We start from the raw sequence: 14735 nt of genomic DNA on the forward strand, positions 1-14735 counted from the left end.
TGTTTCCGTAGTATCGTTAGGAGTCTTGGTTGTGTTATACAGCACTGTAGTCTCCCTTTGTAAGATTTGTAAAAAGTTGAAATCAGATCAGATTTACACACGCCAAAATTGCCAATTCTTTAAAAAATGAAATATAATTTGTGTTAACTTTATTTTAAAATAGTTCAAAGGTACTTATTACAGCTGTTTGGGCACAAAAAATGAGCTATGAATTTGGAAAAAAAAAATGTACTGCAAATGTCGGGAATTTACAACAAATTTTATTTCTGTTCTCAAGTCTTCTGTTCTCGTCATCAGATCTCATGAAAAGGCTTCAACAGTAATCGCTGCGTTCTACATTAGAGCTCCATTATTTATGTAAAAAAACGTATAAAAGCACATTAGTGAGGCGCACTGTTACACTAGCTGTTGTTCGTCTATTACTGTGAACTCTTATAGTCAAGTTTAGCTCATCTCAGTCCCACATATTAAATGTCTCTATGCATGCTCAATCATCCAGGTAAGGAAATCCCAAAAAGTTGATTCTGTTCATCTGGATGTAGAGCTAACTCGTTATGTCCAGATGAACAGAATCAACACCGTGTTTATTTCTAAAGTGCTTTACAAACCTGATCATTGCGGCGTTTCCATTTGAGTGCAGCTAGCCAAACAGCAAACAGTCAAATACTCCTAAAGAGACACAGAGTTGGTTTCTTCACATCAAACTCAATGTTGCAGCCAGCGACAGCCCAAAAAGCCCAAAAATGTCCGTTTTTGGGAGCAGGGCTCAATGGTGTGGATTAATCTGTTGGTTCCAAACTACAACACAATTTGTGTCGTGTGTAGAAACAGCATGTGACTAATATCCAAAGACAGCAAAGCTAGAAAAAAAAGAGAAACTCAAGGATGCATTGTTGTTTTTGACCTTTCCACAGCAGGTATAAACATGCTGTGTGTAACAGTATAATCTTTGCCTGAAAGTATCGTGTTGCACATGTGTACATACAGTACATACAGTGTGTGTATATATATATAGAGGACATTCAGGTTAGGACTCTCATTGAGACCTATTTATGTGTGCTCAGCTCCTGAGGCACCTCGTTGGATAATTGCCCTCATTTTTAGAACCAATTCACTATCAAATGTCAGTTTTGTTTTAACAATTTTAACATCACTTATAGGCAGTGATTGAAGCTCATGGCACATTGGAAATGACCTTGCAATAAGCCAGCTGAAATGATAATATCATGTTGTTGCTCACAGTCCATGTCCAATAAGTGTGAACTTTAGCTCTCAGCTCATTCCCACCCAGCTGCCCTTTAAAGCTCCCAATTCCAGCACTTTCTGTTTGCCTCTGCTCGCACGCGTTCTTCCTCACCCACCGCACCACCACCCCACCCCCCAATCCAACCTCAGCCCACACACATGACAACGTCTGTGTAGCATCCCTCTGCTCCCACTTGACATGTCCTTTGTCAGAATGCAACACACATGCACAAGTGAGACCAAACTCCCACACTCACACACACAAGCTATCACACAGTGACAGCTGTCAGTTAGCCCTGGGGTATCATGGCAACAGCTAGATGTGGTGGGAAATGAGATTCGTCCAATAGAAGGACAGGCCAGTGCTGTCTAAACAGTGTGGCCACGGGGCTCCGACATACATTATCACAAGACCTGAAATCTACCATGTATACCGTGTCGTGCTGATTAACAGATCTGCGGATGGTTAAAGGCTGGCAGTGATTCCAATTATGGTGGTGAAATATGTGACAGCTGCTGAAAACGCTCAGCAAAATGAAACCATAAACAGAAAATGAACTCTCAGGGCAAAATGAGCCAAGATGGAGAACAGAGGTGTGCACAGCTGCAAAAATGTTATTAGTAGTTTTCTATCTGGTTAAGAAGCTTTTCAGCTTAAGCAAACATAGAGAACTTCATCTTATTAAGAAATCACATTGCTGTGAAAAACTCCTAGGCTAACACTGCAAAGTAAATCACATTATACCTCAGCAAAGATTTGCTCTGTGAGTGTGATGCAATTATGAAGTTCCCTTAATTTGATTTGAATTGAATTACTTCAGATGTAAAGGAAAAGTTTCCATATATAAACAACCCTCAAGCCAACAGAACACAAATAAACAAAACCAAAAAATGAGAAAAATAAAATACACGCGAAATGTTACGTAAGAGAAACTACACTCACCAGACATTTTATTAGCTACTCTGGTTTGGGCCCCTTTTGGTCTTCAAAGCTGCTTTAATACATTATAGCATAGATTCAACAGAGTGCTGGAGATGTTTGTCAGAGGTTTTAGTCCATTTTGAAATGATAAAGTCACGTAGCTGCTTCAGATTTGATGCAAACTTCCTGTTCCATCACACTGCAACAGATCTGATGACTGTGGAATACTTTACAGCAGAGATGTCCAGCGCCAGGCCTCGAGGGCCGGTGTCCTGCAGGTTTTAGATGTGTCCCTGATCCAACACAGCTGATTCAAATGGCTAAATGACCTCCTCAACATGTCTTGAAGTTCTCCAGAGGCCTGGTAATGAAGTGATGTGATCCAGGTGTGTTGACCCAGGGTGAGATCTAAAACCTGCAGGACACCGGCCCTCGAGGCCTGGAGTTGGATACCCCTGCTTTATAGTATCAGTATAGTAATTGGTACAGGGCAGGGTGGGCCCATGCTTTCCCGTTGTTTATGCCAAAATTTGACCTTATGATCTAAATGCCACAGCAGAAGTCAAGGCTCATAATACCACGTAACATTTTTCCAGAGGGGAACCCAGCGAGATCTTCTGCTGCTCCAGCCCATGCGTCATAGTTTGATGTGTTGTGCATTCAGAGATGCTCTTCTACCTTTCCATTTGTTTGAAGGAGTCTGCCCATTCTTCTTGATGATCCGCTTTCTATTAGATCATCAATTTCTATCTGAAACCAACAACCGTGTCACATTCCGAGTCACCTAAATCATTCTTCTGCCTTGTGATGCTCAGTTTGAACTTCAGTGGGTCTTGACCGTGTGTACGTGCCTAACTGTAATAAGATGCCACCTTGTGATTTGTTGGTTTTGATTTGTATTAACAAGTAACTGAATAGGTATACCTAGCAAAGCGAGAGATGAGTGCATATGTAAAGATAAAAGATAAAACATTAAAAAATAAAACATTATAGCATTTTACTCAAACTGCCTTCTCATTTAATCTACATAAAAAACAGATATACTAGCTTAATTGTGACATTTAGCATTAAGTGGTTGCAGTTTATGCCTGTCCTGTCCGGCACTGCAGCAATCAGAATTTTTGTCTGAAGGCCAAGAACGATTCCTAACAGATGTATTTTGACAATTGGATCATTACAGCTTTTGCCATACTGGTCCACTTGATCGCTATAGTTTGTTCGATCTTTATTGTTTATTTATTTATTTATTTTACTTTTAAGTTATTAGATTCGAAGCAGACAGGACCAGGGGATAGGAAAGAGAAAGATGAAGAAAAGAGAAGTTAGAAAGAGGCTCAACAAAAGAAGAGGGAAAGAAAAACAGAGGGGAAGAGAGACAGAGAGAAAGAAAGAAGAAAATAAGCAAAAAGAGAACAACACAGGAGGGAAACCACAGCAAAAACCAACATAAGAGCCAGCCAAGGAAGATAGTGTGTGTTTGTGAACACCCTGTGTGCGTGAGCACGCTTGTATTCACAAGGTTTCTCCATGTAACTATCTAATAATAGGCATGGGGAGCCATAACCCCATCCCCCAGGACATGAAGTAGGCATGGAAAAGATCCAGGCCCCAGACATCTAGAAGCCCCCTAGAGCACGAAAGCCCAAGAAGGCCTCTGGAAGGGGCAAATGCCCCATCCACCTAGAAAAGAGCTGAGGACAGCCCTAGATGGGGGGGGTGTCACCCAGCAGCCACGATGCAGAAGCCACAGGGAGCTGCGGCAACGTGCCCACAGGCTCCACCGGCAGCTGGCTACACCAGAGCTGGCTGAGCCCCGGGCCCAGAGACCCGAGATCCAAGGGTCCTCCACACCCCAGAAGGAGCCTGACCAAGCCATGGGAACGGGCCCTGCCAAGAAGCTGCCAGGAGTGAGCCAGTACACACCCGAGCACCCAGACACCGAGAACCACCAAGGCACCGGCGAGTGAGGGCATCTGCCACCGACAGGGAGTGTGGTGGGGGGGAGATAGGCCCCCACCACTGAGGGGGCCTATGATGTTCCCAAAGAGGTGAAGTCTAAGACCCGACCTGACACATAAAGATAGATGAAGAGGCACACATAGACACAAACATGCATTCCCACCCTCATCTACACATATACAGATACTCAACTCGCCCAACATGGAGACAAACAGAAATGAACACTGTACACACACTTACACTCCCCAGATATTCTCTATACTCCCAGGTCCAGTACCCCCTCCCTGCAGCCAGCTCCTCCACTGACCCCGGTAGACACTCCCATTCCCCGTAATCCACCAAGGCCAGGTCCATCCAGACTGGAGCCCCTAGCAGCAGCAGCACCAAGCCCCAGAGAGCCCGGGCGGCCTACCCAAAGAAAAACTACACCAACCCCAACATTCAATCAATCCCCAGACTAAATAAGACAACAGTTACCCCAGTTGAGTTCATCCTCCACCTCTGCTAGAGGTCCCAAGGTCAAAATGGGAGACGCCCCCTAGGCTGGTGGAGAATGACTGATCACCATCAAAATGGTGGTGGGTAACCAACTGGACATAGTGGTGGTAGACAAGTGGAAAAAGATGTCTGTAGTGATCGATGTAGTGATACCGAATGACAGCAACATCAGGAAGAAGGAACATGAGAAGCTAGAGAAGTACTAAGGGCTCAGAGAAGAGCTCGAGAAGATGTGGAGGGTGACTGTGCTCCCAATGGTAATTGGAGCACTAGGTCCAGTGTCTCCCAAGCAGACGAGTGGCTCCAGCAGATCCCAGGAACAACATCCGAGATCTCTGTTTAGAGAAGCGCAGTCCTGGGAACAGCTAAGATACTGCGCAGGACCCCGAGCTTGAAGGATAGACCGCCCGCAGGGGCGAGCGGGGAATTTTTTTCTCTGTCAGTTTTGTTTATTTGAAATCTCTAGCCTATTGTGTTGTTTGACATGAGTTTATTGACAGACAATTAACTTGGCTCCTGCTAACTGTTAATCAAAGCTCTGTTCAACGCTCACAGGCAGTTTTTATGTTGTCTTTCATTTTAATGGCAACTGACAGGGTGCAGTGTGCTTAAGTGTTGTTTGAGCTTGTCCTGGTCCTCCTGAGAGTTGAAGCCCAGTGCATTCAGCAAAGCAGGCTTAGAGGCATAAGTGTGCACACAGTTCAGTCTCCTACTTCTGTGATATGTCGATGCTGGTATTGAATGACGCAGAAAAATCAGTCCATATTTATATATATTAATCCTCCCTACAGTAAAAGTGTACGTTTATAGCGCTTTTAAAGGCACTCAGTGGAATGATGAACATTTGTGCTGTGTGTTTTGTTCTGCTGCCCCCAGTAGGCAATAAAATGATATAAAAACGTAATGTAAGTGGGGGCATCAACCATCGGAGGTCCAAGTGATCATCAGTGATAACCCTAACTCAAGTGACCGAGATTCTTACGTCACATTAATGGAGAGGACTGTCCGTCTGGAAGGGCCTACTGCTGCATGTTTTCTTTTCACTCTTTACCCACCCTCTTGCCCTATCCCTTTTCTCCTCTCTCCCATGGTCTCAGGTGATCATCCAATAATAGCACAAATTATGCACAGCTGGTATTAATCAACACTGTCTAATTAGCACCTCAAAGCCACGTGGGTAATTGCCAAAAAAAGAAAGAAAGGGAAAACATGGCTGACAGTTTTCCCTTCTCAGTGGGCCTGCTGATTTTGGAGACCAGGATTTAATTCTGAATTGACTTAGTAGTAAATGCCTCCTTCACATCACCAACAAGTACAGATTTAGCATTTTGTGCAGTGCATAAGAATTTGGAACATGAGTGTGAGACTTTTTGAATTCTCACAATAAAAGCATCTGCTTTGATGACACAGCATTTAATAGAACAGTAGCTATAAAGTATGGTTTTCCAAACTGACGTTAGAGAGCAAACACACACTCTCACATTGTCTCTCTCAGCACCATGGACAGCAATTCAGTCAGAGACACGTAAACTGTTCTTCAGTCAGGCTACCACAAGCTAAAAAGAGCAGAATCTTTGTTAAAGTAACATAAAGACTGAAAACTATAATCTCCATGCAGTATGCAAAGTCTGAGTGGACGTTCCAACAAAAACACAAAGACAACACTCCTCACCCATCAGCACATCTTTCGTTATTGGCAGCATGAGTCAATAAGACACTTGGGGAAAAACAGATAGTTGGCGTGCCCAGGTTTGCACTCATTTATGACAGCGTCGGGTAGTTTAAGTAATAGATTTCACACTTAATCAATATAATGATTGAAAAAAAATCCATTACTAAGGAAAAAGTACACTGGATGAATAAAGTTAGACTTTGGTTCTCAGATAAAACTGTGAGATTAACATATAATGAAAACTCTTATAATCTGTTCAATTATAAATAGATGCAGTTTGATACTGTAGTTCTGTTTATTAATAACTCGAGAAGCGCAAATTCATTGCAGTTACGTAACACAGACAACAGCAAAAACGCCTTCGGTTGCTGTCTTTTTATAAATATATTATTCATTATTTCTAAGAAGTAAATATTTTAATGAGACTTGAGTTGTTTTAGCTGGATACTCATGAATATGTCATGCACTTTACCTGGTTAGGGTGACTGTTTCTACAATACATGAAGGTTTTTGTAACTAGACTTGTAGTCAAGACCGCCTAAACCAAGACCAAAACAAGACCAAGACCAGAGGGTATCGAGACCGAGACAAAAAAGTCTTCAAACTGCAGCCAGACGCTGCTTCGTTTACGGGTATCAGGCATATTTATGTGTTTTTGCTGTCGCACAGCCCTCCTCACCGCTGTCTACTGTCTCACTCACTGAGAGGACAGACGCACGCTCCACTTGACTGTCGCGTCCATCACCCTCTCTGTTTTTCACATAATGATATTAGATTGGAGCATAGCTGAGCCACTGTGTGAGAGCTGAGCAGCGAAAGGAAATTAAGTGAGGAGCGGCTCTCGCTCAATGGCAGTCGACTCTTCTGATTCACTACAAAGCACTCCGTAAGCACGGCGCTTAGAGCTGATGATTTTGCACATGACACATCATCGAACGTTACGTTGTGTGTCATGGATACTGTTGACTCCAAATCTCCCGACCACTATGTCGATCTGAGACAGCGAGACCGGGACAGCAAGACGTAAAAGTGGTCTCGAGACATCCAACTCTATTTGTAACTTATTTTGGACTCTTAGTTTCATGCAGCAGTCTGTGAAAGAGAAGACGACACTCATACACCGTGCTTAGTATGTCTGGTGCGTTTGGGTCGTCCTCTTTTATGCCTGTTAGATTTAGGGTGTGTGTTAAATACCACAGTGCTGTGAAAAAGTTCCTAGTTTTTGGCATATTTGTCACACTTTTTCACATAGAGCTAGGGACACTAAGGTACTTTCCCCCCTTAATTTAAACATTTCATTTTGTCTAATATTAAAATTTGTTTTATGATCTAAAATATTTACTAGTGAAAAATATGCAGAAAGCTAAGACATCAGGAAGGGGACAAATACTTTTTCACAGCACTGCGTTAATCATCGACAGCGAGCTCAAGTTGTTCTGTGATATTCAGTCATGATGTCAGCTGTGAACTGCTGTGTCTGAATACTACAGTATCGGCCTCTCGGTGGTATACACAGTGTTTCAGGACACTTACAGTGCACAGTTGCAGTTTGGTCCACAGCTTTCCCTCGGAAAAATGTGTGAGCACTCTCAGTAGGTATTGAATGGGGTTAGCTCTCCAAAGGCCCATGAAGGTTTGAAGAGGAGTACAGTCTACAGGACAAGGTGACCCACTTACTTGAAAAAACTATTTCCTTCCTCTCTCTCAATCTATGGCTCCAGCACTCCTAGTTTTTCTTTCACTGTGGTTTTATCCTATAGCCTCTCCTTCACTGCTACCCTCTCACATGGTGAGCAAGTGCAAGATGCTAAAATGAAAACACCTGTCATAACTGTTTTTTGCTCTTTGTACTCTAAAGTCTACTTTACATAATTTTACAGCTTCATGCACCTCAATTAGGCAAGTTAAATAGTCAATAGTAGTATCATACTTTTATTTCCCTTTTCTGCTCCGTGGATGTGGTTACAAAGGTTGCCCACTATGTGGCACTGTGTTATCATGTCAGACACATCTACCAGCACCAACCACTCTTCTCTCTGTGGTCCCATCTCCTCACATATAAATGCTGCCCTTTTTTGTGCATTCAAATTTAACAACCAGTGCAGAATAGTGATATCTCTGCAGGAGCCGATTGTTCAAATGTCACGCTGATACGCACATCAAAGATTTTTAGCTGTCTTAATTTAGCAGTTTGTTATTATTCCTCTGTACTACTGCCAAATCCTGGCTAGCTCTCTGTGTGGTCTTTAGCGAGTCTGGTCTCCTACCTGGAAGCCACTGCAGCTCCGTGGGTCAGAGCCAGCCCACATTCTGCCCCACTTACCAGTGTGGGACACACGCCAGCAGCTTTCCCAGTGTCGCCTCTGCCGTTATTGTTTTTCATGTAACCTCCGGTGATTTGTTCATACTTTTGAGCATGTATTTAAAATATTGTTTACCTCTTAACCTTTAGTGTTTCTCCTAAAGTAGCTTTTAAATGACAGTGGGCACATTTTTCCATAGTGTGCGACCGCACCATCTGTATGACATGAGTCTTTTTACAACTGTACCATTATATCAGTTGGTAATCTCTAGACCGCCTGTGCATAATTTAAATCACGTGCATTTTCACATGTGAGTTTTTTAGTTTTTTAACTAAAGAAACAACATGTGTGATGTAATACATCACGAGGACCACAATTTCCTGCACACCTGTAGAATTAGGTATGTCTGTCCTTATACCCACTTCATATAAAACATTTTTTTCTTTCTTCCAGCCCCAGCAGTCGTGGAGAGGCAGTTGGAACCAGAAGGAAGCTGTACAGTGCAGTTCCAGGAAGACACTTCGTAGTGGTTCGTTCGTATACAGCCCAAGCTGAGGGGGAGATCAACCTCTACAAGGGCGACAGGGTCAAAGGTGAGACGGGGAATTTCTAGACTAACATAGATGGAGTTTATTTCTGAAGTTAGTATTTCAACCATCTGAACAAATACACAGCAAATACACAAGCTGCTTCTCGCTGTAGTTTGGCACATGGCCTGTGTTGCTAGCTAGTGTACATTTGGTCTGTTTTGGAGGACTAATGTTAAACAACGAAACACTCGGATATGGAGAAAGATTTAAGAAAAAGAAAAGAGGGGAGATCTGTACAGGATTGGCTGTTGGTTGGTTATTCTTGAATGAGTTGATGTTTTTAAAGGTTTCGTTGCCCTGTACCTGTGCATGTGCAATGACAATAAATTTGAATTCTATTCTATTCTATTATGTCTAAGCTGAGTGTATAGAAATGTTGTTTTAAAATAACATGGCAGGTTTCCTGTTCCACAGAGATTTCCGTTGCCTTCTTTGAGTGTGTTGTCTTTCCTTAAAAGTCACAAAAGCCAGTAAACATAAGAGCAAGCAGCAGCACAGCCTGACTGCAAAGAAAAGTCCAACATGATGCAAATTATTAAATGACTTGTTCTGAATTTGTAATTGTTTCCATCCAAGATCAGCCCGCCTGTCATATCTGACTCTAAGCTCCAGATACACATACACACTTACACCTGCTGAAGCATGTGTGAAACTGCAACGGAAGACATACGACCACTGCTGGGTCCGTCTGAAGTCAAATCACTGTATTTCTTAAATTAGTGACTGTGGCTTTTATTTACCTCAACTGTAGTATCTCTTTATTTGAAGCAGTCAGACTTTTAATGCTAATTCCTTTTGTCTGACATCCATAAGTGAGCATAATCCAAACACTGTTATACAGTTAGTAGTTAAGAGAGATGGGCGAAAAATGTTTAAGCTAATATCAAAGTTTTGCTACGACACACATTATCAGTAAATGGAGAGCAGTTCTTTTATAACAGGCCAAGTGAAATCTATGCAACAGCCTGACCAGACTGTTACTACAGGCCAGCCTTTATTTCTTTATGTGAACGTGTACATCAGGGGTAGGCAACGCCAGGCCTTGAGTGCCAGTGTCCTGCAGGTTTTAGATCTCACCCTGGGTCAACACACCTGAATCAAATGATTAGTTCATTACCAGGCCTCTGGAGAACTTCAAGACATGTTGAGGAGCTAATTTAGCCATTTGAATCAGCTGTGTTGGATCAAGGACACATCTAAAACCTGCAGGACACCGGCCCTCGAGGTACAGTACATGTTAGTGGACATTCAGCGGAGCACATTGTTTAACGTCGGTTTGAGTCCCACTGACACGAGCAACACCAGCTACTACAATAACTTGAATTATTTGTATTTTTACATTTCTATGTTGTTTTGCAGTAGAAAATACATCTGCTCAAAATGAGTAGAAAGGGGTCATATAAGTACCGTCGATTTAAACATGGCCGAAAATAAGTAAATAAATAAGTGAAAACAAGCTTTTTCTTTAATATGGTCGTCTCAGGCTCTGGCTGTGAGCACAGAAGCTCCACCCACCTGCTTGTATCTTCTGCTGTGTAGAGCAGAGCTAAGTCTGAAGTCTTACTCAATAAGAGACCAAGAATAAAAATTATGGAGCTGGAAATTAGTATAAAATGAACCATGTGTTGTATAATTTGAATGTTTGGAAATGACTGCAAATGTTAAATATTATAAAAATTTTAACTCCTTTATATAAGAATGAGCTGCAGAGTAGAGGTTACAGCCCACCACCGATCCTAACTGAACAAATGTTGAATTCTAAAACTGAAAAAAGACAAGAAAAAAACCGATTCCTTTATTTTAAAATTGTGTCTGAGAAAGCTGGAAACAGCGAATTACCATATCTGATGAAAATGACTTCATCAGATACGATGCATCTGTATTTAGACTCCACAGAGTGGCGATGCAGGGGACTAACATCATCTTCATCTGCACATGTTAAGTCAGACGCTTCATCTCTGTGGTTTGCATGAATGAGCACAAAATGCATTATTTAGTAAGCAATCACACAGGATGTGTACCAGCCCAACACATCAATGTTTTAAGCCACTACTAATGTTTGCGTGGAATACTGTGACCTTTCAAACCAGCAACGTCTCTACTTTTAAATGCAGAGAGAAAGTATTTGTCTACAATAATCAAAGATTTAGTTTTACAAAGCTTTGCTTTTATTGCAAACTCATCCTGTCGAGCCAAACTTTCTTCAAGTCAAATAACTTTATTTTAATGCACAAGATCTCTATAATATTTATACTTGATGTGCTCGTCTAGCCATTTAAAATGGTCAAGTTCTAGGTCTGAATATTTAATTGATCCAGACTGTGGCTTTACAAACGTCCTGAATTAGTTCATTCATTCAGTCATTCTCTAAATCTAACAAAAAGACCGTAGGCAGAGCTGGAGGTGGCAGGGTGAAGATTTTGACATTTTCATTGGGAGCGACCAGAATGGACAAGATTAGACATGATTACATCAGAGGGACAGCTGAGATTCAGTGGTTTAGAGACAAAGGCTGAGATGGTTTGGACATGTGCAGAAGAGGGACAGCGGAAGCATTTGGCAAAGGGTGATGAAGATGGAGCCGCCAGGCAAGAGGAAACGAGAAAGAACTGCATATTTAATTCACTTGGAAAAATGGACAGAAACCAAAAGGTGACATAAAGGTGGAGGAGAGATGGAGACAATAAGATAAGATAATGAGATAGCAACATTTTAAAAAAAGGTCAGTCAAAACACAGACATGTCCACACACAAGTCTCTGCATGAGTCTGTATAAGCACATACCTTTGGTGCCTTTGCTTTAAATGGATTAAATGATCTGAGGGTCCTATTATCTGTACAGTAAAAAGCATGTCCCTTTTTCACTGTCCTCTAACTTTCCCAATTTTCTCTCTCCTACCACTTGGTCCAGTTCTGAGCATCGGAGAGGGGGGTTTCTGGGAGGGCAGTGCCCGTGGCCAGGTGGGCTGGTTTCCAGCCGACTGCGTGGAGGAGATCCCCGCCAAAGCCACAGAGGAGAGGAACTGTAAGTCTAATCACCTGCGGCTGCGTGTTGGTTGGAGGTGGAACCAAGATGTAGGACATGTTCTGTTTGCCATCATGCGTTTTTGTGGGGAGGGAAGGAGGTTAGTTCTAAAGAACAAAGCTGAGGCTAAATGCTGTGGTTTCCTGAGGCAGTGTAATGGCACGTGGCTCCCCCCACCCCAGGTCTTGGCTGTATGTGTCTCTGCTCCTCTATCTACTAGCATCTCTGTGTCTTACTGTCTCCTCAGGCAATGGCGTACAACGCTTAGCGCTACATTGCCCTGCTAACTCAGCTGTGATCTGATGTCCTCTGGGTGCGAGCTAATGAACATATCGTGCCATGCTCCATCCCCCGTAAATTTCCAGTGTTTCTTCGTCCCTACTTTTACTTTGTGTGTGTAGTGAATGGCCTCAGTATGTCTATGAGACCCCCCTCCAACCCCTACTCTCAATCTCCCATAGTTCTAGGAGTATGTCAGCAGCAAGAGGCAGATGGGAAGCAACTTGTCCTCCTCTTGCTGTGCTGTGGCTGTTTGCCTTCTTCTGTGTGGCTTTTTTTAAAGCTTAACCCAAGGCCATTGGCAGAGGACGCTTTTCTCACACTGTGCCACATTTAAATTGCCCCCGGCTCTGCCTGTGAAGAAAGCAGGCAGGGCGAAGAAAGCCAGTGAAAAAATGGGAGCACAGTATAGTGGCCTGCAAAGACTCACTGGGAGGTGGCCAAGGCCATTGGTCATTTTAAGGGACACTGAATGCCTGCATGAAGCCTAATAGTTGGGGCTGATTGGGGCCTTTAGAGAAGTACATTCTTTGGCCGGAGTGATTACCATTTCACAAGTCATCACAGAGGTCTCCAAAGTATATATATCCATCTTTCCAACTCTACTCAAAGGCACCAAAAGACACCAATTAGCAATCAAAAATCAAATCAAAGAGTACAAGAACTTTTTTGCTTAGAGTTGATTAGCTTAACTTAGCGCTGAGACCAGAGTCAAAGTGAAATAATCAATCTGGCAGTGCAAACTTATTATTTGGTATTTACTTGCAACTCCAAGTCAACACCAGTTTGCTTGGTACCCTCCCACCTGACTTAGCCTGACAGTTAAAACATGACCTGCACAGATACAGACGGACAGTTGGCTTTTTCAAATGTAAGGTTTTACACAATGTTTTAAACAAAGCTTCATTTCATTGAAGTTTGTTGGCATTTGTTTATGCACCACTCTCTCAAGGATACACCACAACATTTCATCGGGTTGAGGTCTGGACTGTGATCGGGCTTCTGCGACACACCGATTAGTTTCTTTTTCAGTCATTCTGTTGTAGATTTGCTGCTGTTATTTGGATCACTGTCAAGCTTTAGTTGTTGGACAGATGGGCTCATATCTGACTCCAGTACACAGACTGGTCCATTCAAGTGTCCAGTGGGTGCAAAACCAAACCAAATCATCACCCCTCCACCACTGTGCTTGAAAGCTGGAATGCTGTGTGCTGATATGTTGTGTTGGTTTTCACCTGCAGTGGTCCACTTGGCAAAGCACTTTATTGCTGTTACATATTGTTCCAGTTCCTGGGGTTTGTGCAACCCTAATGCACCGTGCTATGTTCTTTCAGCACGAAAGACTTTCCCCTGAAAACTCTTCCAAATAAGCCATACTCACTCTGTCTTAAACTTAAACATTTAACATGCTAACTGAGGCTTGTACAGTGTAACATGTAGCTGCTGAGATTTTTGCAATTTCTCTAAGCATTGCACAGCTGATTTTGGATTAATTTGCTGGGATGTGCACTATTTTAAATGTTTTCCACTTGTGAATAATCTTTCTCACTCTAGAATGATGAACTTCAAAATGTTTGGACTTCTTTGGAAATGGCCCTTCCCAGATAGACTGATGGGGAGCAACAATTACTTTCCTCTCTTTCCTCCTCAATGCTCCAAAACAGCAAACTGTCGAAAATTCTGCTTTTGTAGAGGTGATCACTTCATATACAACAGCTAATGTTAGGCTTGAGAGTCCTAAAAATTACCAACTGTCAGTCCAACAAAGTATCACCGACCTCGAAGACAGCTTCACCAATACAGGCTAACAAGAGCTAACTGCAAAACCAGCAGTGTTACCGACATCTCATTTCAGCAGGGGCGTAATTTCCAGGGTGGTTAGGGGGTTGTGCCCCCCCCAATAATCGGACCCAACCAATATAATCCCCCCAATAAAATTATGAATTATCTTGCATACATAGGCTGTTGATTTTCTTAACTTATTTCAGTTACTACCAGCAAAATAGTTGCATGTTTAATCATCTGGGAATTTACCCAGGTTTATTTATTTATTTAAACAGAGATCTTGAGATGTTTGTCCTACAGCAGCCTTGGTAGCTAGTATTATGTACTTGAACTGGGACGGGTAAGAAAGCAGAACTCGACCACAATCTACTGACATCGAAATCTTTTCTGTAGCTGTAATGATGATTTGAGTAAATAAACCTTTCGTTTTCTTTATACTTAAGTTACATTTTACTCA

At 42.4% G+C, this 14735-nt stretch overlaps 1 protein-coding gene across 2 annotated transcripts in view; it reads left to right on the top strand.

The window, feature by feature from the left end:
- LOC309701688 (SH3 and multiple ankyrin repeat domains protein 2-like) overlaps nt 1-14735 on the top strand; it is a 303803-nt gene that overhangs the window by 194078 nt on the left and 94990 nt on the right. For both annotated transcript variants that reach the window (XM_082525846.1, XM_082525845.1), the window contains exons 12-13: nt 9053-9192; nt 12101-12214. In XM_082525846.1, the coding sequence (XP_082381972.1) occupies nt 9053-9192; nt 12101-12214 (254 nt within the window). The remainder of the gene's footprint in view (nt 1-9052; nt 9193-12100; nt 12215-14735) is intronic.

The sequence above is a fragment of the Aulonocara stuartgranti genome, assembly GCF_965226115.1.
Source record: "Aulonocara stuartgranti genome assembly, chromosome: 1".
Classification (NCBI taxonomy): domain Eukaryota; kingdom Metazoa; phylum Chordata; class Actinopteri; order Cichliformes; family Cichlidae; genus Aulonocara; species Aulonocara stuartgranti.